Source organism: Betta splendens, chromosome 1 (genome assembly GCF_900634795.4).
Source record: "Betta splendens chromosome 1, fBetSpl5.4, whole genome shotgun sequence".
NCBI lineage: Eukaryota > Metazoa > Chordata > Actinopteri > Anabantiformes > Osphronemidae > Betta > Betta splendens.
In genome coordinates, this window is record NC_040881.3 from 9,670,746 (window position 1) to 9,693,966 (window position 23,221).

Genomic DNA, 23,221 nt, shown 5'->3' on the forward strand with positions numbered 1-23,221 from the left:
TGTCAAAGGGAAGAATTAACTCTAAAATGTGTGTAAGTAAATTGTATTTGACAAATAAACATTTCACATAGTTACAGCAATATTTGTGTTTTTATCTACAATAAAATCAAAAAACAGAAATATACAAATAACATATAAATATAATGGAATAATCATATTGATAAACAATTAAATATATTCCTCATGCTGATTAAGAGGGAAAACTCCACTGTTTGATTAAGTGCAAAAAAAACAAAGGATTTTAGTAAGTAAGTATTTAAAATTAGTCTAGCAATATAAAATTGTAGTTTTGCTTTTGCTTTATTGTTTGATGAGTCAAAAACAGAAAGAACAAAAAGGACAGAAACACTAAAACTGATTATGTGGCGAATTTGAAAGGCTGAATCACTTTTTAAAGAGTTTTTGTACATAACCAGAATTGAGTGCCTTATCATTTACTTAGTCCTCGTTAACAGTAAAGCATGGTATAACACGAACGTGTAATAAATCAGGCTGAAAATGACAGCGGCTCGTCTGCGGTCTCGTTCCAGGTGATCGTCTCTCCAGCTGCTGAGCAGATCTGACAGTGCGTGGATGGTCCGCCGTGCATCGCGCTCGTGACTCGTAGCACGCCGGCGCTCAGTCGATCAGGAGTGGGGGCGGTGTGAGACGCGCTCCGCTCTCACGGCACCAAGCAGCGGCCGCAGCCGGAGCAGCGGTCATGTGAATCAGCTGGACGAGCGAGGAAAGGGACTGACAACAACAACAACGCTCCGTGTTTCTAGATCGAGGTAAAACACTGTCCACGAAAGGGTGACACGCGACATTGTGGCGATATTTGCGCACGGGAGCAAGTTTTGCGACGCGCTGTGCGAACGCTGTGTGCATTTTGTAACTGTTGTGGAGAGTTAGCTACGCTATCAACAGCTAGCTGCTAGCTGCTAACTGCTAACTGCTGCTGTAGCGACTCACACAAGTTGACGCACGCTTATGCTTAACGCTGTGTGCTTTGTCATTGTTAGTTTGTCTGTTTATACACTTGTTATATGTGGATAAGTAATGCACACATTGCACAAACATCAGGCTTAAACCGTACGCGTTTGTTATCTCACGATACAGACACTTAGCATGGTAGCTACGGGCCCGTGGGCAGCCCCTTGCGAGGGACATTTAAACCCCATTGACTTGTATACTAAGAAGTTAGCTCTTGTGGCGGCTAGGTTAGCTAAACTGTTAGCCATGATTGCCCTTTCCTAACTATCGCCAAAAGGCCAGCAAGTCCACATCCGCAAAAGTGGATGTAAAACACAGCGAAGGGTGCAAAGAATCTCAACCATCTCAGCGACGAGTTAGCGCGTCTGCTGAGGTAGCGAGATGTGGTATTTGTTCAGCCATTACTTGGCATCAAAACAAAACGTAGGCTAGTTGGCTAGTTAGCTTGTTCGGCGGACAAAGCTCAATCCAACTACTGAGACTCGTGCTGTATTAAATGCAAACCGTAATTCAGCAGAGATTTAATTGTCAAGGGGCAATATTGTAGTTTTTAATAAACACAACTAATTAGGGCATGTCCGACTAAGGCTAAGCAAGACTGTAAGTATTAATAGAATACCTGAACAATGAGTACGATTGTAAGTGTGTTGTGTAAACACGCGATCTTATTTAATTTACTAAAACTTTCAAAAACAGTCTGCAAATGCCTGTTACATGACCGGGTCACGCGCCGTTATATTGTGTGTGTGTTTTGAGGGAAAGGGCAGCGTGAACTAATTTTAGGTTGAACGCACCACCGCTTCACCCGATGCGGCGTGATCCTTTGTCTGGATGCACAGGAGAGTCAGAGTTGGGAGTGGGATGGCTATGGGCGGATGGGACAAAAATCTGAAAATGGTTGTTAGCATGAGCAAGGATCAAAGGATCAAGTCGAAATCTGCTGCGCCTTTACTGCCATCTAGCGGTGAGCGTGTCAACAACAGACTGAGTTCTAGTCGGGATTCCTCACTGTTTAGGCTACAGTAAACACATGGAACTGATTTTAAAATGACCGATTAATTAACATTTGAACATTATATACAAAAATAAAGTGATAGAAGAATATTTCCTTATACTTTAAATCAAAGTTGTGACTATTATTATTGTAGAACTGTATGTTTATACTCATAATCAATCATAATCAAGATTAAAACACAGAATGTAAACCAGCTGCAGTAATCAGACATTTGTTATTGTCTGGTGTTGAAACTTCTAAACAATTAAGTGTTTTTATTTTTATTTTTTCTAGGTCATATCTGGTGAGGCAGCAGGATGGCGGGGGCAGAGGTGTACACCCCTGCAAACCCCACCTGCAAGATTATGACCTTCAGGCCCACCATGGAGGAGTTCATGGACTTCAACCAGTACCTGGTGTATATGGAATCTCAGGGTGCACACCGTGCAGGCCTGGCTAAAGTAGGTATTGTTTGTCTGGTTGTGAGAAATTTAAAAACTGTGATGAATGAGAGCGAGTTCATTATGTTTACTATTTAGCATTATCTGCCTGCTTCTGTAGGACCAGAGTTGGATTAGTTTTGTAAAGCAAATTTCTATGGATGCATAAACAAGCAGCCTGTTTCATAAACTACAACACATTTACAATGATGCAATTTAATCTTGCAGGTGATTCCTCCTAAAGGCTGGAAGCCCCGTCGCACCTATGATGACATAGATGATCTGATGATCGATGCACCCATCCAGCAGATGGTAGCAGGCCAGTCAGGTCTCTTCACTCAATATAACATCCAGAAGAAGCCACTTAGTGTGCAAGAGTTCAGGCGACTGGCAAACAGTGACATGTGAGTAATATGGAGAACGTTTTGCCTAACCAATTTTCAAGGAGACAGTGAAAATGCTCACATTTACATTTATCGACTGGCAATGGTTTATTCCAAAACATAGGATTGGTGCTCTGGTCAACACTGCTGTTAGCCACTGCCAGAGAATCTTTGCTGGTAAAAGTAGTGTTCAGCTGTCTAAACACATATTTGAATGAGGTGTGGTATTTTAAACTCACTCATGCTTGCACTGATGAAGTATGTTATTTCCTCTCCAACATGAACAGGTGTATTCTTAAAGAATTAGTTAGTTAAATTAGCCTTTCTCCAACCAGGGTGATATTTATAGAGATATACAGAGCTAATTCAAAAGTTTTCACATGCTATTACAGTTGATCAATTATAATTTGAGAATATATAACTACATTGGAAAAGAAACATAATGGCACCATTTGCAATTTATGTCACTAAACCTACAGAATGTTTGTGGAAAAGGAATTGGCAGAAAGTTATTAAGTGGTTGAACCATAGTTGGCAGAAGTAACCTTTAGCGGGTCCTTCCTACAGTATAGCGGTGAGTTACATCTACATTGTTTTGGAGGAACTTTGAACCATCCTTCCTCAGAACGTGTTCAGCTCAGCTTTGTTCTTTAGACATCACACCTGTAGAATATGTGACAGATGCCTAACGTCAAGATAATTATACAGTATATAGCAGCAAATACTGCATGCAGTAGTTTAAGGCTTCACCAAATACAACGTCTCTCTCTCTACCAGGTACTGTACACCTCGATACCTGAACTACGAGGACCTTGAGAGGAAGTATTGGAAGAATCTCACTTTCGTCTCCCCCATATATGGTGCTGATGTCAGTGGCAGTCTTTATGATGAGGTACATGCCCTTTCTTTCTCTCTTTACTAGATGACCAAACATGTGACCAGCACTAATTCCTATTTCTAATTTTTCAGGAAGTAGAGGAGTGGAATATTGGCCACCTGAACTCAATCTTGGATGTTATCGAAGAGGACTGTGGCGTATCTATTCAGGGGGTTAACACTCCATATCTTTACTTTGGAATGTGGAAGACCACCTTCTCCTGGCACACTGAAGATATGGATCTGTACAGCATCAACTATCTCCACTTTGGAGAGCCCAAGTCTTGGTTAGTGTTGGGACAGGGATTCAAATGCATGCATGCAGTTTGCTTATGCACAAATTTCTCTGTTCTGTCATAGCTTTTCATTGGGTTCAGGTCTGGACTATGTCATTTGTTCTGGCCACTGATGCACATTAACTGCTGTATTTCAAGTGGTTTCACATTTACCTCTGTGAGGTGTTCATGGTTGACCCACAGCCTACAAAGTACAAAACAAAACCACAACATCACTCTTGCACCTTTTGTATGTGGCTTTTCTGCTGTAGTTCCTTTGCTCTTATGTGGCTAGAACGTTGATCCAGATGCCTTTGTTCAGATGCAGCTTTGCAAACTAAATCTGTGATCTGCTCTTTTTGAAATTTCCCCTGTTAACTTTTCTAAACAATCTATTCTTGTTCAGTTGTGGTAACAGGGTCAGCTCACATAGTACATACTGCAAGTCTAACTGGTACAGAGCCTGATTACTACAAGGTTTAGGATAAAATGGTAAAGTAAGAGTTTCAATATACAGGTGGCATATAAATGGAGGTAGCTTTTGACTTTGTCAGCTTGGCTGGCTCCATTTTTGTCTGCCTCTTGCCCTGGAGGGAGTTGTGCTCATTAGAGCAGTGAGCCCTGCAACCCCACAGGGATCAGTGTCACAGCCAGACAGAGATGCACACATAGTCAGAAACACAAACACACTCACAAAGACCTGCCAAGTACCCACACACATGCATAGTCTTATCATGGAGCACATACGCACTGCGACATACACTCTTTCATCTTGCTGCTATTTTGACATCTTGTACCTGACGGGGAGCGGCTTAAAGATGCACCCCTCTCACCTCCAAACAATCACCTCTCCAGCTCTGCGTGTCACCTCTACCTGAGGTTTGCTCCCACCTCTCAACTTGTCTTTCACTTCTCACTTAAGCTGACAGGTGATATGACGATAGGAAAAGCCACATACCTGAAGGCGGATGGTGCTACTCAAAAGGAATGCCTAGTCAGACCTTGAGGGAGTTCTGTCATGCTCCCCGGGTGTCTTCCTGGGAACTTTGGGAATAACTTAAATTCACATTGCATCACCTGTGAGTCACAAGGAAGTGCAGAATACATTTAAAATAATGTTTTTTTTAACTAAACACAAGTCAATCATATTTATATATTTAACCCAATGTCATTAGATTAAAGTTTAATATTTAATCAAATCAAGACTAGTAATAAAAATTTTCTTATAGAAGATGATGGCAAAGAGATTATATGATGATCTGCTGAAATTGTCACCATGCAAATGAGATTTAAGAATAACATTTGCAATGCAACACTGTGCATGTAAGGGTTCCTCCACCTCCTGGCAATTATTCATTTATTCACCACTTGATGGCAGTCTTGATATTTAAAATGTTTTCTCTTGGAACACTTGTATGCAGGGGTTGGTGTGTGCTACACAGGGGGCATAATGAACAGGACATGTTCAGAATTTCCTATACGCAGTCCAAAAAAAGTAACAATGTCTGCTCTGGATTCTCTCTGTCTCTGAACAGGTATGCCATCCCTCCTGAGCATGGGAAGAGGCTGGAGCGTCTGGCTACAGGTGAAAGAGTCATTTACATTCTCTTTGTATCCTCCATACGAATGGAGGTTGGAACTAAAATATTATTAAATGATGATAAAAGCATACAGAAGCAGGTCTGCACACAAGTAAATAGGGAAGTTATTTGCGCAATGAGCAGGATGAAGTGACATAACAATGAAGTTAATGGTGATTCTACATTTATTGTATATTTATTTTACCATAACGTGTTCAAGCATTACAATTTAATATTTGTTTTAAGTGTTATAACTATGTGAAATATATGCCAATGTAGGTAAACCTGTGTAAAGGAAAGCTAAATAGTAGTACTTCACTGGATAATTAAAGCACATTCAGGTCCAACTCCTAGTATGTTTGTCCAGAAATTAGGTGCAAATGAATCTGTAACAAAACTTGGTGAATCAATTAGTAAACTGAAGCAAAATTAATAGAATGTTGATTGAGTGTTTGATTAAAATATAATATTCTCATCATTGAATCATTATGATTAGGTTTGATGCTACTATCACCAAAATAAAAGTAAACCCACCGCACGGTTAGTTTTTATTCAGGCTAATATCTGAATTTCTGTGTGTTTGTTTACTTCTGACGGGCTCCCTCTCTGATGGCGTGTGTGTCTGCTTCTGTCAGGTTTCTTTCCCAATAGCTTCAAGGGGTGCGAGGCTTTTCTTCGTCACAAGATGACTCTAATCTCTCCTTCTGTACTGAAGAAGTATGGCATTCCCTTTGATAAGGTAGGCTCTCAACCCTTTTGAAAACTGCTCTTACTTCGTGCCATTTCAACTCTTTTTTTTTTAATTTAGAAAATGTGCAAAAACAGCTTTTCCTGTCACTGAAATTAGCAGTGTGCATTCTGATTGATTGCTGTGGCTTATTTTAATCTTTTAATTCTGCTTTTTGCAAATTTATGGAAACCAAAAGGGGTACTTCAGAGTTTTGTCACCTGCCTCTCAACCGATCCCTTTCCCTTTGTGTTTCCCCCTCCCTAACACACTGTCAGATTACTCAGGAAGCTGGAGAGTTCATGATTACGTTTCCTTATGGTTACCATGCTGGCTTCAATCATGGATTCAACTGCGCAGAGTCCACCAACTTCGCCACTGTGCGATGGATAGACTACGGCAAAGTGGCCACACAGGTAAGGTTTAACTCATTTATGTCTTTGATTAAAATATTTTAGGTTCTCTTACATTTTCAACTTAATTAAAAAGGAACAAACTAACTGATGGCTTGTGAGTGAACACAGCTGTGCTTCAAGTGTTTATAAAGACCTCTTTCTCTGTTTAGTGCACCTGTAGCAAGGACATGGTAAAGATATCTATGGAACCCTTTGTGAAGCGTTTCCAACCCGATCGATACGCTAACTGGATGCTGGGCAAAGACTCAACACCTATTGACCACACACTTGCAACACCCAGTACAACACCGGAGCTGCAGAGCTGGTTACAGAGGCGCCGCAAAGCCAAACCCACCAACAAAGGGTACAGAGTCCTACTTGTTCGTTCTGTTTTGTATATATATGTAGTTTGGGAGGAGAAGCAAAAAAATGAAAAAGTTGACTTCCTACCTTTTTATAATAATAATTTAACATCATTTCGTTTGTGTTTTCTGAGGTTTGAGTTTCAGTCTTTGTCTCTCTCACAGTGCTCGCCACTCTCGTATGCGCTCCAAGCGACTCCGAACCACAGAAGAGCCCGTTGGCCTGGGAGGCAACTCGACTCTAAGCAGCAGCAGCAGCAGCAGCAGCAGCAGCAACAGGAGGAAAGATCTGGGTGGTCCCTCTGGGCCCAAGGTACGAAAATCTGTGTCAGGGACAACCTGCAAAGAAGAGGAAAAAGAGAAGAAAAACGGGCCAGAGTCAAAGCACAACCAGAATCAGAACTCTGTTCAGCTTTCTGGTAAGAGACTGACTGATGGCACAGGAAGGTATTTAAGATTTTGGGTATTACTTCAGTGCGAAACGAGTTTAGCCTGCTAGTGGTTGTGTGTGCATAATTAGGACTATTATGAACCGTTGTCATCTCTCTACATGGAAAAAAGATTTAATGTCCTTGTTTACATAATTGTAGATTTGTCAGATTATTCACCCTTTTATCTTCCAACAGGTCCCTGCAGACAGATGTGTGTTGTCAAGGTGAATCGTGTAGAGAGTAATAGTTTGGGACTTTCAAGTAAGGAGTCATCTCATGACTTGGACCAGGACCTCGTCCCCTCCCATGCTTCGTCAATAAATAATTACCTAAAGGCAGAGACAGTTGCTCAGGATGACTCTCAACACCTGTCAGCATCAGGTATCGTCACCAGGACTCCTGAAGGACAATGGCCTGACACTTCTCAGGTGGATCAGAGAAATAATGACTTCAAGAGTCTTGTACCTGAAACACAAGATCTCCTAACTTCTCAGGACTGCTCGTTAAGGATTCCTCAACTGAACGTGAACAATCCCAGCTCATCTTCCCATGCGAGAAACCCTTCTGCTGAGGCTGCGATGAGTTTGTGTACCACTTGCCCTGAAGCTCAGGCATCGCGTTCCTCGCGTACAGACACTTCGAGCCCGACGCCAAACACTAACAGCATAGATGCAGGTTTCGAAAAGTACAAAAACAACGTGGCAAAGAGAGAGAAAATGAACACAGTCACTGAACCCAAACACATCGGTTCAGCATCCACTACACAAGCACTTTATGATCCCAAAACCGAGCCAGTAGAGGGAGACAGCTGCACATCATGTTGCTCTTTTGCCCCTTCACCAAGCAGTTGTAGGTTAGACAAAATCTGCACTGAGGAGAACATTTTCCCTCCTCTGCTACAGAACAGTGCTGTAGACATGCCACAGCTGACTCCTGAGCCTACAGATAAGGTTGGAATCTGCCCTTTGCCACCTGTGTTGACCCAGGAGATGCCCTCCCTCACTCCTGCTGATGATAGATTAACTGATGCCTCCAAATCCACGATGTGCAGCGATCAGGTTGCACCTGTGCTACAGCGGGAGACTCCAACTGGCTGTTCACTGTCACATAGAGGCAAAGAGGAAGTTAGGGAAACTCCCTTAATGATCTCAAATGAGCCTTTCTCTGAACAACATGCTAATGAGTGGCATTTACAGTCTCCATACAGTTGTGGAGGGGCAGCAGTATCTGGTTTGGAAAGACACACAACTGATTTATCTGACAATGCTTTACACAAAGTAACATCTGGTGGTGCCCATGAAATGCTAATAATGCCGGATATTGCTGCAGAAAATGATTTTATGCAGCTGGAGAGTCTTACTCCTGGACAGGGCGATGGCACCCCAGACCACTTAGTTTACAGCTCTGTGCCTAAAGCATCAGAGGCCACAAAGAAATGTAACTCCGAAGTCCCATGTCAACGAGACTGTACGTTCACTCGGAGCAATGCTGGAAGTCTCCTAGCGGGTATCTCGAACCATCTTCCCCCTCCAGTATGCACCCAAAGCGACAGCCTCGCAGCTCTACAACTCCACAGCCATACTACATACCCAGGCTCACACTGTGCTTCCCGGAGTCCGTACATGGAGGCCAAACCGTTCTCTAGCAGCATCTGGAAAAACCTGAACTCCCAAAGTCCTGCAGTACTTATTCAGAGTCTGCACACAGACCTCCCGTCAGACTTGACCCATGACCCTCTGCCTTACACCATGTGGACTGAACCTCAGTGCAAAGAAGTCACCGACCTGGAGGACACGGAGCAAGCTCTTGAGTCGGAAAACCGGGAAGAAGGGGGGCCTCTCACCTGGGCCCAGCTTGAGCCCACCTCTCTGGTCTCAGTTGGGGCTGTTGAGCCTTATGGGGACTATGAGGGCCACAGGGGGAGCGTGGAGGGGGCTGAGGCCCTCACACTCTGCAGGGAGCTGGGGAGACAGAGGGAGTCAGGGGGCCTATCCTCACACATTGCAGTTTCACCTCTTAGGAGGGGAGGCGGTGAACAGGATGTTGTGTCTGACATGGATGAAGGCACATCTGATGGTGAAGAGGAGGAGCAGCAAAGTAGCGCCAAGGGAGACAGCAGTAGCGACTCATCGGACGAGGAAAAATATACTTGTATCAGTGAATGTGATGAATCGGGCCTGGAACCTGGAGAGGTTTGTGCTGTGAGTGTTCTTTACGAGCAGCCATTCACAACCGTCATTACAAATGTATAATATTTCTGCTCTTAACTCTTGACTCTGATGCCTCTACACACCAGTACCCTGGCCTGTCGATGAAGAGGACCACCAAGAGCTGGCGCCACCCACTCAGGAAACCGACCGCACGGGCTGTACCCACTGCTGTCAAACAACAGGCCGCCAGTGATGATGGTGGGCGCCTTTAAACGCTCCTCTGCACACACCGATACAGTTCACTGAGATGTACCCCCGACGTTTAGCCTCAGCGCTCTGACTGTGACACATGCACATGCCGTGAGCCAAGAGCTGGGCTCGTTTCACTCAAACTTAGGGAAATTTCCTGTTGTGGTTGGTTTTGCATAATTGGTTGCGCCAGTCCAGAAAACCAGGACACTACTGTTGGTTTCACTGCAGTAAACCCGAGTACAGTTACTGTTTATTTAGACCAGTTGGGTTTATAAGTCAAAAGAAAGAGGATATACATGAATATAGTGAGGTAAGAAAGTAAAATTGACCCATTAGTAATCAAAAAAAGTTAAAATTATCGGTAATGTGTGGGAAACAACGCAGCCTCCCATATTGCAGCTTTTTATAATCATTGAACCATTCCACTCTGTGGTCCCTACTTCCCCTCCTCATTTTTCATATTTTATGTCCCGCTAAATGACACTTTGACGTCAATGCGTACATAAACCAAATAGATTTAACTCTCAGGCCCACCACAGTGAAATGACCCAGTGATAGATACTCTATTTGTTTTCATGGTTTTAACAGGATGGGAGGAGGGCCCTCCGTCAACAACTGCTAATGCGCACATACACACAAAGTTGCATTCATCATGTCCATGGTTGTGAAAAAGTATGAATAATTCAGCAGCCATTTTAGCAGTTTATCCCTGAGTAAGAAATGACCATGAAATGACCATGGCTGTGAGAAGCCTAGTTTATGATGATGACGGCTCATTTTGTGCAATCATCTTAGGCAATTTTATAAACACACGCCTGTTCATTGGAAATGGTTTTTAAGTTGCTGGTGGAAATTGTCACCGCTGTGGACAGATTAGGTCTGGCTCAGCGGCAAGTTTATTAACACCGCGGTGGGAATGATCAGGTCACATGATCGTTTCAGACTCGGAATAGGATCAATTGATAAAGTACCAGAGAAGAGATTTGCACCTGGTGTGGCGTGAATCGTCGTCCAGGCCACAGTCGGTTCAAGTACAAGGTTGTAAGGCTTTCTTTTATCTCCACTTAGAGCCCCCTGAGGCAGGCCTGGCAGAGGAGGAGGAGCAGGAAATGGAGGTGTGGGCGAAGCCGCTCGTCCACCTGTGGCAGAACAGGAAGAACTGCTTCACGGCAGAGCGAGAGTACAACGCTAGCGTGGCCCCCTTGCAGCCGTACTGCGCAGTGTGCACGTTGTTTATGCCCTATTATCAGGTACAGGGAGCAGAACACGTTACATATTATGGGTGTTTTCATTAAAAACACATTATAGTTTCATTAAAGCCTATATGCGTCACCGGACGAGGAAACGTACTAAAAAATGAACCTACATATGAAATATATTCTACCCAGTCCCACTTGTAATATTTATCCTGTCCAAAAAGGGCTCAGGGGGAACATGAAAACCACATGTTCTCTACTTACAGGCTGAAGACAAAGCAGAGGATAGCACATCTGTCAGCGCCGCAGATGCCTCCAGGTGTTGCCCTTCAAACACGGGACTTGCACATCCCTGTATGGGTCTGAGGAGGACCAAGCCCCTCATCCCAGAGATCTGCTTTTCTTTTCGGGAGCAAAACTGCCCCCCGACTCCCACTAACCCTCTGTTACAAGAAGATGGCACCTCCCCTCTGCTCTACTGCCAAGGCTGCTGCCTGCAAGTACATGCAAGTACGTGTGTCAATGCCTGTTTGTCACCCCAGTGTCACTGTCAGAGGGTGAATGGGTTTAAGCTGTGACTCACTCTTTCTCAGTGCTCCAGCCCCCCCTGTCTGCCCCACCCCCTCTTTTTGTGGTTCAGTGTATTTTATTTCCCTCGTCAGTCAAATGAGGGTCTTTACCACACGCTTCCTGTCCAAAAGCCCCGAGCCAGTGCATCAGGCCCTCACACAAACTCTTAAAAACCTCTGGAGCCTTTCTGCTCCGCTAGATGCACAAATGCAATACATATTATATACACACACTTTAACTACGCTCGATCATTTCTTCGTCTTCCTAAAGACAAGTACTTGTGCACGCACACCTTTTTTTAAAAATTTTATTCGCTATCCTGAGTCCACAGCTTTGAAGGGGTTTAGCATTTTCTCGAAATTCGCTTTAGTCCCTCAGTTTCTCATCATTAATGTGGATCCCACCTCATTTTCTTTTACCTTGGAGCAAAGTGGCAGTGTGATAGATGTGTGCTGTTTCAGTGATTAGCTTTGTGTATTACACATGTACTCTGTGTGAGAGTGTGGCGGTACCGGGATGACGTGAATGTCATCTAACACTGATGGAAAAGCCACAAGCGTGGTTTTGAGACTCAACAATAAGTACCGGTCCATGTTTTCTCTCCATGCACGGATTTGAACTCAGGAAAGGAAAGAAAGGTGACATTTTTATATTTGGTTTTGTGATGTATAGTGCGTGAGAAGAAAAGAAATGCACACACTAGGGTTTCTTTCGAAATAAAAACCCACTTGATGTTTCTGCAGCCACTAACACACGGATTTCATCTCGCTGGCAGCCTTAGACTCACATTTGCCTCGGTTTCAAATTCTAAATGTTTTTCTGTACGAGACCACCGTCATTTTATTTTTTTATGAAACATTTGTGCTGCTCTGCCACATCAGTTACACTGAACATACCAAAACAAAACAAATCAGCAATATTTACACAAACCGCCTGTTATTTTTCATACTGCTTCATGTTTTCCTGTCTGTCAGCCGTTCCGTTTGGGTTACAAAGGGCTTCTCCAGAAGTGTGTGAAAGCAAAGCAAACCGTCACGCTAGTGCAAGCGCGGCATGGCTGTGGCCGATCACACACAGTGTTCTGTGACATGTACACGTACACACAAGCCTGTGCATTTAAAATGGCTACAGATGCAAAGCTGTACAGTAGGACCTACTTCTGTGTCTGCGTTTATGCCTCAACCACAGCAGCGTTCCCGTGTACACACAGACCCACACACCATGAAGATCTCAGTTTCCATGTAGTCTGCCCTACTGTGCAGTTTTCACTGAGCAAAACCAGTTTTCTATCAAGAATCTGTGGAAACAGCGTGGATGTGGCATCTTGTTCTGTTCAACTTTTCATAACGTCCTCCTGTCTCTTGCTTGTTTAGGTTGCTACGGTGTTGCAGCAGATGATGTCAGTGAACGGTGGTCATGTGATCGCTGCGCAGAAGGAAGCTTTACAGCAGTAAGACGACGTTTCTGTTCATGCTATATCCGTGGTGTTTATTTTGTGCAGCAGTTTCTAATTGGATTAAATGCAATTTATACACATATGCAAGTAAAATGCTAATGGTGGGAAGCTGCATGAAGGCAAACCCCTGCTTCCTGCCAAGGATGGAGCATGTGCCGAACCTGTGCTGCACTGCTGCTGTTGGAACCTTTATTTTTACATATTGATAAAACTCATCAGGCCAAACTGTGTTACAACATTAGTGGATGGATGTGAATGATTTTTCAGACCTTTTCCCAGAGTTGGGAAGATTAATGACTTATTTATTACCAGGGGTTTTGTATTGTCACTTTGGATAGAAGGCTGATGCTTTGTTTGTTCTTTATTATTCTTTTTAATATCAACTACTAATAGTCATTGTTCTCACAAAGAAAATATATTTTAATGTTTAGTGTTTTTAAATCCATAAACCACTTTGTGCCCACACAGTGTCGCACTAATGTTTTACTGAAGCAGGTGTGAAGGTATCACACACGAGTAAATTATGTACAATAGCTTCTCTTTTATTGACTCATCGCTTTGTTTTTCAGGAATGCTGCCTCTGTAACCTTAGAGGTGGAGCGCTGAAGAAAACTCAAAATGACAAGTGAGACAAGCTTCTCTCTCATTATTGGCAGTGTTTACTGACCTCTGATCTCCAGAGTTCGAGCAAATGAATCGTCTGCTCGTCCTAATCATCGTGGCGTGTTTGTCTGCTGTGTGCGCATATAGATGGGCTCATGTGATGTGTGCGGTAGCGCTGCCGGAGGCGAGGTTCAGCAATGAAGCCAAGAGGAGTCCCATTGATACCAGCAGGATCCCTATGCAGCGGTACAAACTGGTGAGGATGGACACACACACACACACAGATGTAGTACTGGAATTCCCCAGGTCCAAGAGGACTGCCTCTGTCTAATTAATGAAGTGTTCACAGTTCTAATTAACAATGTGAGAAGAACATGCCTACAATCAAAGCTAGATAATTAACCACTGGTGGGTGGAGAGGAGTGGGGGGTCTGTGTGTGTAGCACTGCTTGTGTGTATGCCCATGCATTGTACAGTGTGTATGTGTGTGTGTGTGTGTGTGTGTGTGTGTATTTGCTTAATGAGAGAGCTTGTGTGTGTCCCAGCAGACCTGACACGTTGCCACTATAGTTAGCTCTGTGCTCCAGGCACCATGATAGCTCAGCAGAAACCAGAGGATTGCAGAGGTGCATCCCAACACAAGATAGAATACAGAGATGGGTCTAAATGATAGTTCATTAGATGAAAACTCTTTGCAGATGTTGAGAATTAATAAGCACAATTTAAGAGACAATGAAGGTGGTGTGTTTTTACACGTTGGCAGTGTTGGCTTGACTGCAGGATTAAAATTTTAGTTGTTCTGCAAAAATTTAAAGATTGATATTTAGTTTAGTGTCTGGTTCTGTGGCTCAGTGGTTTGGGCACTAAACAGAAAGTGTTGTAACATTGTTAAGTTGCCCTAACTGCTAAATCAGCTGTCGGACAGCTACCCACATAAGTGATTACCTGCCAGACGGAAGGCAATACTAGACACTAAACAGGACACTGACTTTGTGCTCAGACTTACCGGGTTTTTACAGGGATATGGTTCATATCTCCTCGCACCACATTGAAATAAAGCTCATTTGAATGTGACAGCACAAACCACAAAGTCAATTTCCATATCCCCAGGCCAAAATATAAAGGAAAAACAAAGTAATCCAGACTGAAATGGTGGGATGCTCATAAGAATGCCAAACATTTAAAACCTTGTTAATTATTTCAGAATATATATTTCCTTTTCGTCAGCTGGTAAATGTTACCAGCATGTGAATGTCACGTTTGTGGATACACAGGTGGACATACATATACAGCGTCAGACCGTAGCTATTTTTTTGGGGGCAGGTGTCTGATAAGCTCCGTCTATGGCATCAGTCGGTTTACTCAAATTATATGATAGCACTTTGCTTCACGCTGCCAATTTCTCACTAATTAACATGCTGACACTGGACCTTTTGGATGGACCTGCGCTTCAGAGGGACATTAAACAGATGGGCTTTTAAAGTTGTGAATTAAGGGTTATTTAAATCAACAGCACAGCAGCACTATAAAAGCCTGTCACATTATAGTAGGAAGAGCTTGAAGTGATGACACAGAGTTGAACTAAATCAACATTTATATTGAGATTAGGTTTATTATTACATACCCTTCATTTTAGTGCATCTCATCATTTGTGTGTTTGCTGCGTGAGCCACGCGTCCTCAAGGATCGGGTCCGACGCACGGACCCATTGCCCTCGCAGCAGCCTAGTGCATTCATTATTTACTGTTGAAGAACACGCACGCTCACAGGCGCGCACAGACACGCATTCATAATTTACTGTGGGAATGTTCTTAACGCATGGCTCAACACAGGCCCCCAAATACACAGCGGAGAAGGCACAGACGTGGGAAAAGTGGGTTAGACACACACACACACACACACACACACGCTCACATTAACACACAAACGATCTTCTTCATACTTGTTTAAGATTTCATGCTATGTCATTTCCGCTGATAAATGCAGATCAATAGATATTTTTGCACACCTGGACCACCTCCTCCTACACACACACACACACACACACACACACACACACACACACCTGTCAGAGCCTTGTCATGCTGGGCTGGATAGGTGGGCGAGACGGTCAGGCCAGTTCATCATTGCGGTGCTGTCCATAATAGAGGAGGTATGGGAAAAGGCTTTAGAAAATGTAGGCCAAGTTAGTCACCAAGAGGAGCACTGAGTCAAAGTCTCAGTTCAGTAATAGAGTTGCAAGGCAATAGAAGCTTCATTAATAGAAAAATGATCAAGTTGGGGTTTTTTGTGACCCATTTTAAATTAAGACTCTTATGCCTTTTGGATTGAATCGCAAAACTAAAGCAGGACTTGTGACAGGCTTCTGCGCCCAGTACCTCCTGATCCTCAACTGATATGTGAATTAAGTAGGCTAAGCTGATAATTGTAAAGGCAGCCCAGTGGTTGAGGTTGAATTTAATTAATGCTGTCTAGGTTAACTAATTAGATCAGCTATTGATTTTTCTTCAAAATGAACAAAGGGCATTTATTTGAGAGGCTTAGCTGATAAAGGCAGCGACTTTGAAAAAAAGTTTAGCATTCGTGTTCCCGTCTCGCTGATCTATTCTTCTCAGGGCGACGAGCTTTCTATTCTGTAGCACTAAATTAAAACATCTTCAGGTCCTTTTTTTATAGTAATTTAGTTTCACTACAGTTGACCACAAGCGGTTTAAAACCACCATGTTGTCAGTTTACACGACACAAGAGAAATCACAGCGCTCAGGTAACCGGAGCCGTTCTATAGGCTACGTTTCACAGGCACCAGCAGATTCTCGCCTGAGCCCACTTACTGCTGAGGAGCATCTTCTGGGAGTTTGACTGTATATATGTACATGGATAGGTGCGTGCTCACGCTGAAACCGAGAGGACGGGGAAGAAAGCGAGGATGTCATCATTCTCTCCCTTTAGTGGTAGAGCGGAGCTTTCTTATAGGGGAGATAGAGTAAATGGACTTGATGGGAGCAGCAGACGGAGGACAGGCTTGAACCTAAGTGCACAAGATGCGTGTTAATATTATGGTACAGTTGTGCAATGAAAACGCTACAGATTAGGCAGCGCTGGGTTGTTGCGGAAACCTCAAATTGTGCCATGTAATTAGACATTTATTTCCTTGTTGTGAAATCACGCTTCGTCTTACTTTAATATCCATGTATTGTTCTTCTAATGAGGATGCACTGAGCAGATTTCCCAGATAATTATTTGGCGCACATTGTGGATTTAAGTAATTTGAGGTTTGTCCCACAACCAAGCAATCATTCAGTTATTGAGCTTTAATCTCTAGTTGACTGCTGTTTATCTTTTGCCTGTATGAAAAGTTTCCCAAGTGAAAGGACGGACTTTAAATGAGGTTTTTATCATGTTCCCTAATTACTGTGCGCTTGAGGACAGTGAGGTTGGTGATGAAGTGACCTATTGCAATAGTTTCATGCTGCGTGCAGGCTGGACCTCCCAAAAAGGATGATATTATCCAGGTAATGTGTGTTCACCAGGCTTGAATCACGGGTCAGAGGGTCTCATTTTGGCTTCATCAGACTGGAGAATATTTTCCTTACAATATTACCGTCCCTTAAATTAGATTATATGATGCTGAGAATGCTGTCATTGACCTTTTACTCCTACGCCTAGTCACTCTACTGAAAAGGAGCAAAAACTTTAGAAATGGCTTTAAACCCGTCTGCTGATCTCCTCTTCGCCACCAGATTTCATTGCTGAGGTCTGCAGACATTTCTTTGGTGCGTTTCCCGGCACGCTGTGATTTGTGGGCCCTTATGTGAAGCAGCTGTGCGCCTTTCTTAAGTAACTCCAGTGCATCTAGTTAGTCACAGGTGCACTCCAATAAAAGTCTAGACACGTCAAGGGTAATTCAAGCAACCAGGATGCACCTGACCACATTTTGGAGTGCTGCAGAGAAGGCGCCCATTAGTTTTGTAAATGAGATTTCAGCTTTTAATGAATTTGCTGAGAGAAGATTGTAAAGACAAACTCTTGCTTTGTTATTATGGATCAGACTGTAGATGGATAGATGGAAATGAAATACTTAACACACAGTATACAAAAATGTCTGAGTTCTCCCTGAAGAGGCTTTGTTATAAATTGTATGACGGATGCATTTGCATTCATGCCCTTTATAATTAGTTTGAAATGCACTTTTTTGCTACTTTTTAGATCGAGGCAGAAGTGTCTTATGGCAGCAAACATCACATTTTAGTCAGTTTTTTTGTGGGGTTTACTGAAGATACAGAAAAAGTTGCGAGCCTTCCTGATTAAGTACCGGTCATTAAGTAACAGTTTGCCCCGTGTGTTCACAGAAGTGCATCTATTGTCGTAAGCGCTGCTCAGGGAAGCGGCAGGCGGGCGCTTGCATCCAGTGCTCGTGTGGTCGATGTCCCACCTCCTTTCACGTGACCTGTGCACACGCCGCCGGAGTAACGATGGAGCCCGATGACTGGCCCTACGTCGTGTCCATCACCTGCCACAGACACCAGTCACGGAGCTCGGCAGCTGTAAGTTCTGGGGCCGGGGGTTCCTAGGCCTGTCAGGGTAAAACCATGCAGTCACAAGGGGACCAGAAGTTTACCGTAATGTATGGATCATTGGTGCAATGCATCAGATTTGTAGTTTTAAGGTCAGTTAAATAATTTTGATATCTTAACTGCTATCAGAGGGACAGTAATTAAAAGATGACATGCTCAAATGTGTTCAGTGTTTAAATTGGTTAGGACCCCGTTCTGTAGCATTTGTCCAGTGACTATTTACTTTGAAAAAACTAAGTCAGATCCAAAATGCTGGACACACAACCAACACCAGCTGTGTAATTAGATGCCATTAGAGGTACATTTAAAAAAATGTAATTAAAGTGTGGGACGCTTTAAGCGTAAACACTAATGCAGGCATCACTTAGCATATAATGTGGTAACGCTTAGGAGTTTAGTTTGGCTTAATGCTGCATTAATTGCCAGACATTAGTCTAACAGCGGCTTCCGATCTGCACTAGAAGCAGCGGGCGTCCCAGGCGTCTATCTGTCTGGGCCAGACGGTGATCTCCAAACACAAGAACCTGCGCTACTACAGCTCCAAGGTCACCCAGATCACCTGCCAGACGTTCTACGAGGTCATGTTTGATGACGGCTCCTTCTCAAACGATACCTACCCCGAAGACATAGTGGTGAGAGTCTTAGACAGCCCCCAACCCGTATATAATATGTTGCTCCAATGCTGCAGATTATGTATATATAAAATCACCTCGCTCCTGAACCTTTTTGCCATTACCACGGAACAACAAGGCTTTAAAAGGTCTATTCAAATCCACAATGTGAGGATGGCTGCGTTGTCATGGTAGCAGCAAATAGTGACTGACCACTCTTACTGAGCGGAAATTCGTGGATTTGTTTAAATGATTACGTTAATGACAAAGTTTCAGTGAACCTAACAGCATTAAAGCAGACATTGTACTAAACCCCAGCCTTCCTACTAAACCTGACCTAGTTTTCTTTAGGTGTTTATCAATATGTAATATGTATGTTATGTTGCAGGTAACATTTCTTGTTTATTCTGGAGGAGTATTTAGTATAAGTATTAGGGTTTCCATATATAATAGCATATATGGTAAAAGCTAAGTTTAAAGTTGTTTGATCCACTGCAACTTTAATAAACTTGAGTCAAAATAACGCAGAACGTTGGTAGGAAATGAATTGACCCGTTTAAATGTCTACGCGACCAACCAATCTTCTGTTGTGTTTTCAGAGCAGGGACTGTGTGAACTTGGGTCCTCCTGAAGTTGGGGAAGCTGTTCAGGTGAAGTGGCCTGATGGACTGTTCTACGGTGCCAAATACCTGGGATCAAACCTCTCCTACATGTATCAGGTAAACACCCCTGCATCATAGATACACGCCATGACAGCAGCTAACGCATATCATCTCTTGTTAAGTGTTCCAAGCGCAGATGTGGGTCAGAGTGAGACAGCAATAAACTTGTTGTACTCCCTCAACATCAGAATCAACATGAGTCCACTAACATCAGGGTGCCTGGTCTATGTATGAGGAGGTGGTGAAAGAAAAGAACAGATGACTCCAGAGACAGAGCCCGAGAGGTGCTGAAGTCACGACGATAAGCTGAAGAGACAGATCTGTGCGTGTGTGTGTGTGTGTGTGTGTGTATATAATATATATACGCACACAATATTATATGGGAAGAAAAAAGTGTTGAAACACATGGAGACCAGGCAGACGGGTAGATGAAAAATAGAGAGCAAGGAAGAGAGGATGAGATGGAGGTGACAGTCTGCATAATTCAAACTCACTGAAATATTCACCAAGCTAAGAGCCATGCAGCTTCCACTTAAAGCTTTATTTAGTTGAGCTGGGCGCGAACCATTAGTTATGCACAAATGCATCTATGACGCACACACAGTTTAAGATAGGTCAGGCTTTAGAAAAGGGCTGAACAAGAACTTTCCATTGTCAAGGTGTGTCTTGGATTGTAATAGTTCTTTCCATGTGGATAACTAGGCCATCGCCATCAGACTGCCAAGTGTTTGACATGTCTGAATTCTCTCTTGAAGGCCTTTTTAAAAAGGTGTTTGGACCTGCTCAATAAATGTCAGCGATCAGTCATAAAATGAAATGACGGATTTGCCTTAATTCTATCATCCATCTGTCGTAGGTGGAGTTTGAAGATGGGTCTCAGGTGCTGGCGAAGAGAGAAGATGTCTATACGCTGGATGAGGATCTGCCTAAAAAGGTGAAGCGTAGACTTGTAAGTATTAGGATTGAACGTGTGAGATTAGGTATCGTTTCTGTTTCTCAGATGGATCATTTTACTCATTTTCTTTTCCTTTCTCCCTCACAGTCCACGGCTTCCAGCATGCGTTTCCAGGATGCCTTCTTCACCACACAGGGGGAGAGGAAACGACAGAGGACGCCGAATTCACGCTTCCAGAAAGACTATGTGGCCCTGCCAGGCCTCCGTACACCTGCCAAAAGCAAATGGGAGCAACGCAGCCACAAAGGGAAATGAAGTCATGGAGGAAGATCCATGACAAGCGAATGCACTGAATTAGCAGTGGATGGTAGAGGAGATAGTTTGAGTGAGTGCGAGTATGTTTGTGTGCCAGATTTTGATCTTTTTCCATCTTGACAAGTATTGCCCACACAAACCTTGTGAGTACATGATAGGAAATGTGAAAGGGAATGAGTGACTTGAGGTAGACTGATACTTTGTTGCGTGTGCGTGTACATTATACAATCAGTGACTGGCAGTTGGGCGGTGCAACAGGCCGAGGAGGACTCGAACCTAGGGCAGCGTTGCCTCCGTTGCCTAGTGCTTCACATTCATCAGGGAAAATCAACGTGGCTTAACAATTGTCACATCACCCTTTTTAAAATACACAAAAGCTTTGTTTTCTTTGTACATGAAAAATTCAGAGGTGAGATTTTTCTAATTCGCTTGCCTACGGGAGCTTTTTTTGGGGAGGGGGGTTGTTTGGTCATTTTCAGGTTTAGTTTTGAATATTTCTGCACTTTGCTTGTAGTATTTTCCTCATGTCTTACTGCTTCTTCCCGCATGTTAAACATCGTCCGCTACCTGCTTTCGCCGGGTTGAGTCTGATTATACCAGAGTGGCTTCCTCTCTGCACGCTTTGTAATTCACACTGACAAAACTGAATTGCATGATTTGACGCTGGGAGAATGAATCATGGGAGAATAAAGACAATGTTCTGCATGTTAATCGCTTCTCAAGGCAGAAGATTCAGAGAGGAAGCCATGGCTGCTGTTTGGATTGGATGCCCTATTAACGTAAAATGCTACTGTTGCTCTGTTAAATGAAACACTGTTGAAATTATTTAAAATTTGTATTTATTTTTGGCTTGCTATAGTTAAACTATTGCTAACTGCTGTAATGAAAAAAATAAAAAATTACGTATGTTTTTTTATGAATTTGTCATTTATACAGTGTGAGCTCCAATTTCTTACCTACATTATGTACTGCCACTAGTTTGTCGTCAAATCACTTAACTTATTGAAACTTGTCAAGCAGCAACATGGGCGGTTGTTACACGAGGAAACCAGCAGGTGGCAGCAATTAGAGAAACTCGGTTCTGCGCAATTAAAACCAGTCAATTAGTAATTCCAGCCTTAACAAACGTTGTTTGAAAAAAAAACTACATTTCACTTGAAAAGATAAGTTGCAATAAATATTAACTCTAGGTAGTAAATGCTTAGTTGCACCAATACTAAAAATACTGGTTGGTCTGGATGCTACTTTATTTACAGTATCAAATAATCATTTTAATTCAGAAAGAATGAAATTAGCAATTTCAAGGGCAGCATAAACAAAACTGGCCTTTACGCTACACAGTCAAACTGTTATTGACTAGTGACCATATTTGATTAAGATACTACACACAACGTGCCTCATACCAGCAGAATGTTTGGCCAGTGATGATCTTAACACTCAAGTAAAACGCTTTACTTTTACCAGTAAACAGAACCTGTGGTTGTAGATTTGTCTTCACACACCATATAAGGCACAAGACTGATCCAACAAAATGGCCAAAACGCTGGAAAAACACATTCAAAGTTCTGAAATACTTGGAGTCTTGCTTTGGCTTATTATAGAAACAGACTCTCTGATACTGGAGCCAAAGCAGGAAGAGCAGTCCCAGTTCTGGTCCTTCTCTGTGCAAGACGTATTTTCTCGAATCTCTCCTTCAACTTCTACTTTTCTATAATCTTTTTGAGACGCTACATTAAGCGTCTTTCTGATCAATTGATGCCACTTTGTACCGATCTCCAGTATTTTTATCTTTTTTGAGATAATGTTCTAACACGCTGCAGAAAAATCTCACTAGGTGGAAAATGAATATATACAGTACACAAACGTGAAATCTGTCACTGTCACGTTTCTCGCATGCAAAGACCACCTAAATTGCCTCCATAGATCTTCCTTACAGCAGACGCTCCCATTCATCTTCTCAGGCAAAAACACAGACGTAATTAATAACACTGACAATGGCTGCGTTCAGTCAGTTGTTCCAGCGGGCTCACAACACCGCCGCCACCTGTTCGGAGCCAAATCCACCGAATCGCCACAAATGCCAATGCATTTTCCTCCATATCTAAACGCCCAGAGTGGAGACGCCCTGCAGAGTCTGTTGACTGGAGCAATTTACTCTAAAGCTGAGGACTCGGTCCCTTCTTCGGTATCTGGCCGCTACTGAACCGTTTCATCTGCCGCTACACTTATAAAAAGACACGAGCCACAAATGACTGAGTCGAAACCAAGACGGGGGCCTTTTATGTGCGCGTGCCCACGGCCTCCTTTTCGCACGGACCCAGTGATTCATTATATCAAAGTCCTCCAGCCCAAGTGAAAAGAGCTGGGGAGATGCTAAAAGACAGATCTCAAATCAGTGTTTGACATTTAAAGTCTACTTAAAGCAAGAAATTCTGTTCACAGGCTGGAATGGAAAAACTAGACATTCACTGTAGACTGTGAACCTAAAACACTACAGCCGTA

General features: G+C 43.1%; 1 protein-coding gene across 4 annotated transcripts; it reads left to right on the forward strand.

Moving 5' to 3' along the window:
* The first annotated feature begins 553 nt into the window (after positions 1–553).
* On the forward strand, positions 554–21,635 carry kdm4c (lysine (K)-specific demethylase 4C). 4 transcript variants are annotated; one of them, XM_029133572.3, is made up of 22 exons: positions 554–770; positions 2,261–2,427; positions 2,635–2,810; positions 3,567–3,681; positions 3,759–3,952; positions 5,476–5,525; positions 6,156–6,259; positions 6,526–6,663; positions 6,813–7,006; positions 7,170–7,423; positions 7,631–9,636; positions 9,732–9,843; positions 10,906–11,087; positions 11,300–11,543; positions 12,977–13,053; positions 13,629–13,684; positions 13,810–13,918; positions 18,012–18,206; positions 18,698–18,868; positions 19,447–19,566; positions 20,366–20,458; positions 20,552–21,635. In XM_029133572.3, exons 2-22 carry the CDS (start codon positions 2,284–2,286, stop codon positions 20,717–20,719), a joined length of 4,902 nt encoding a protein of 1,633 aa, XP_028989405.1. In that variant the 5' UTR covers positions 554–770; positions 2,261–2,283; the 3' UTR covers positions 20,720–21,635. The 4 variants fall into 4 exon arrangements, with proteins under 4 accessions (XP_028989405.1, XP_028989646.1, XP_028989479.1 ...); XM_029133813.3 differs by having other exon boundaries at positions 20,366–20,443; XM_029133646.3 differs by having other exon boundaries at positions 18,701–18,868.
* The last annotated feature ends 1,586 nt before the right edge of the window (positions 21,636–23,221 follow it).

Bases quoted from the DNA above. Each gene is read 5' to 3' on its own strand.
- kdm4c (XM_029133572.3), top strand. From the start codon at position 2,284: ATGGCGGGGGCAGAGGTGTACACCCCTGCAAACCCCACCTGCAAGATT. The intron at 2,811-3,566 runs GTGAGTAATATG...TCTCTCTACCAG, and splicing joins CGACTGGCAAACAGTGACAT to GTACTGTACACCTCGATACC. The intron at 11,544-12,976 runs GTACGTGTGTCA...TTGCTTGTTTAG, and splicing joins CTGCCTGCAAGTACATGCAA to GTTGCTACGGTGTTGCAGCA.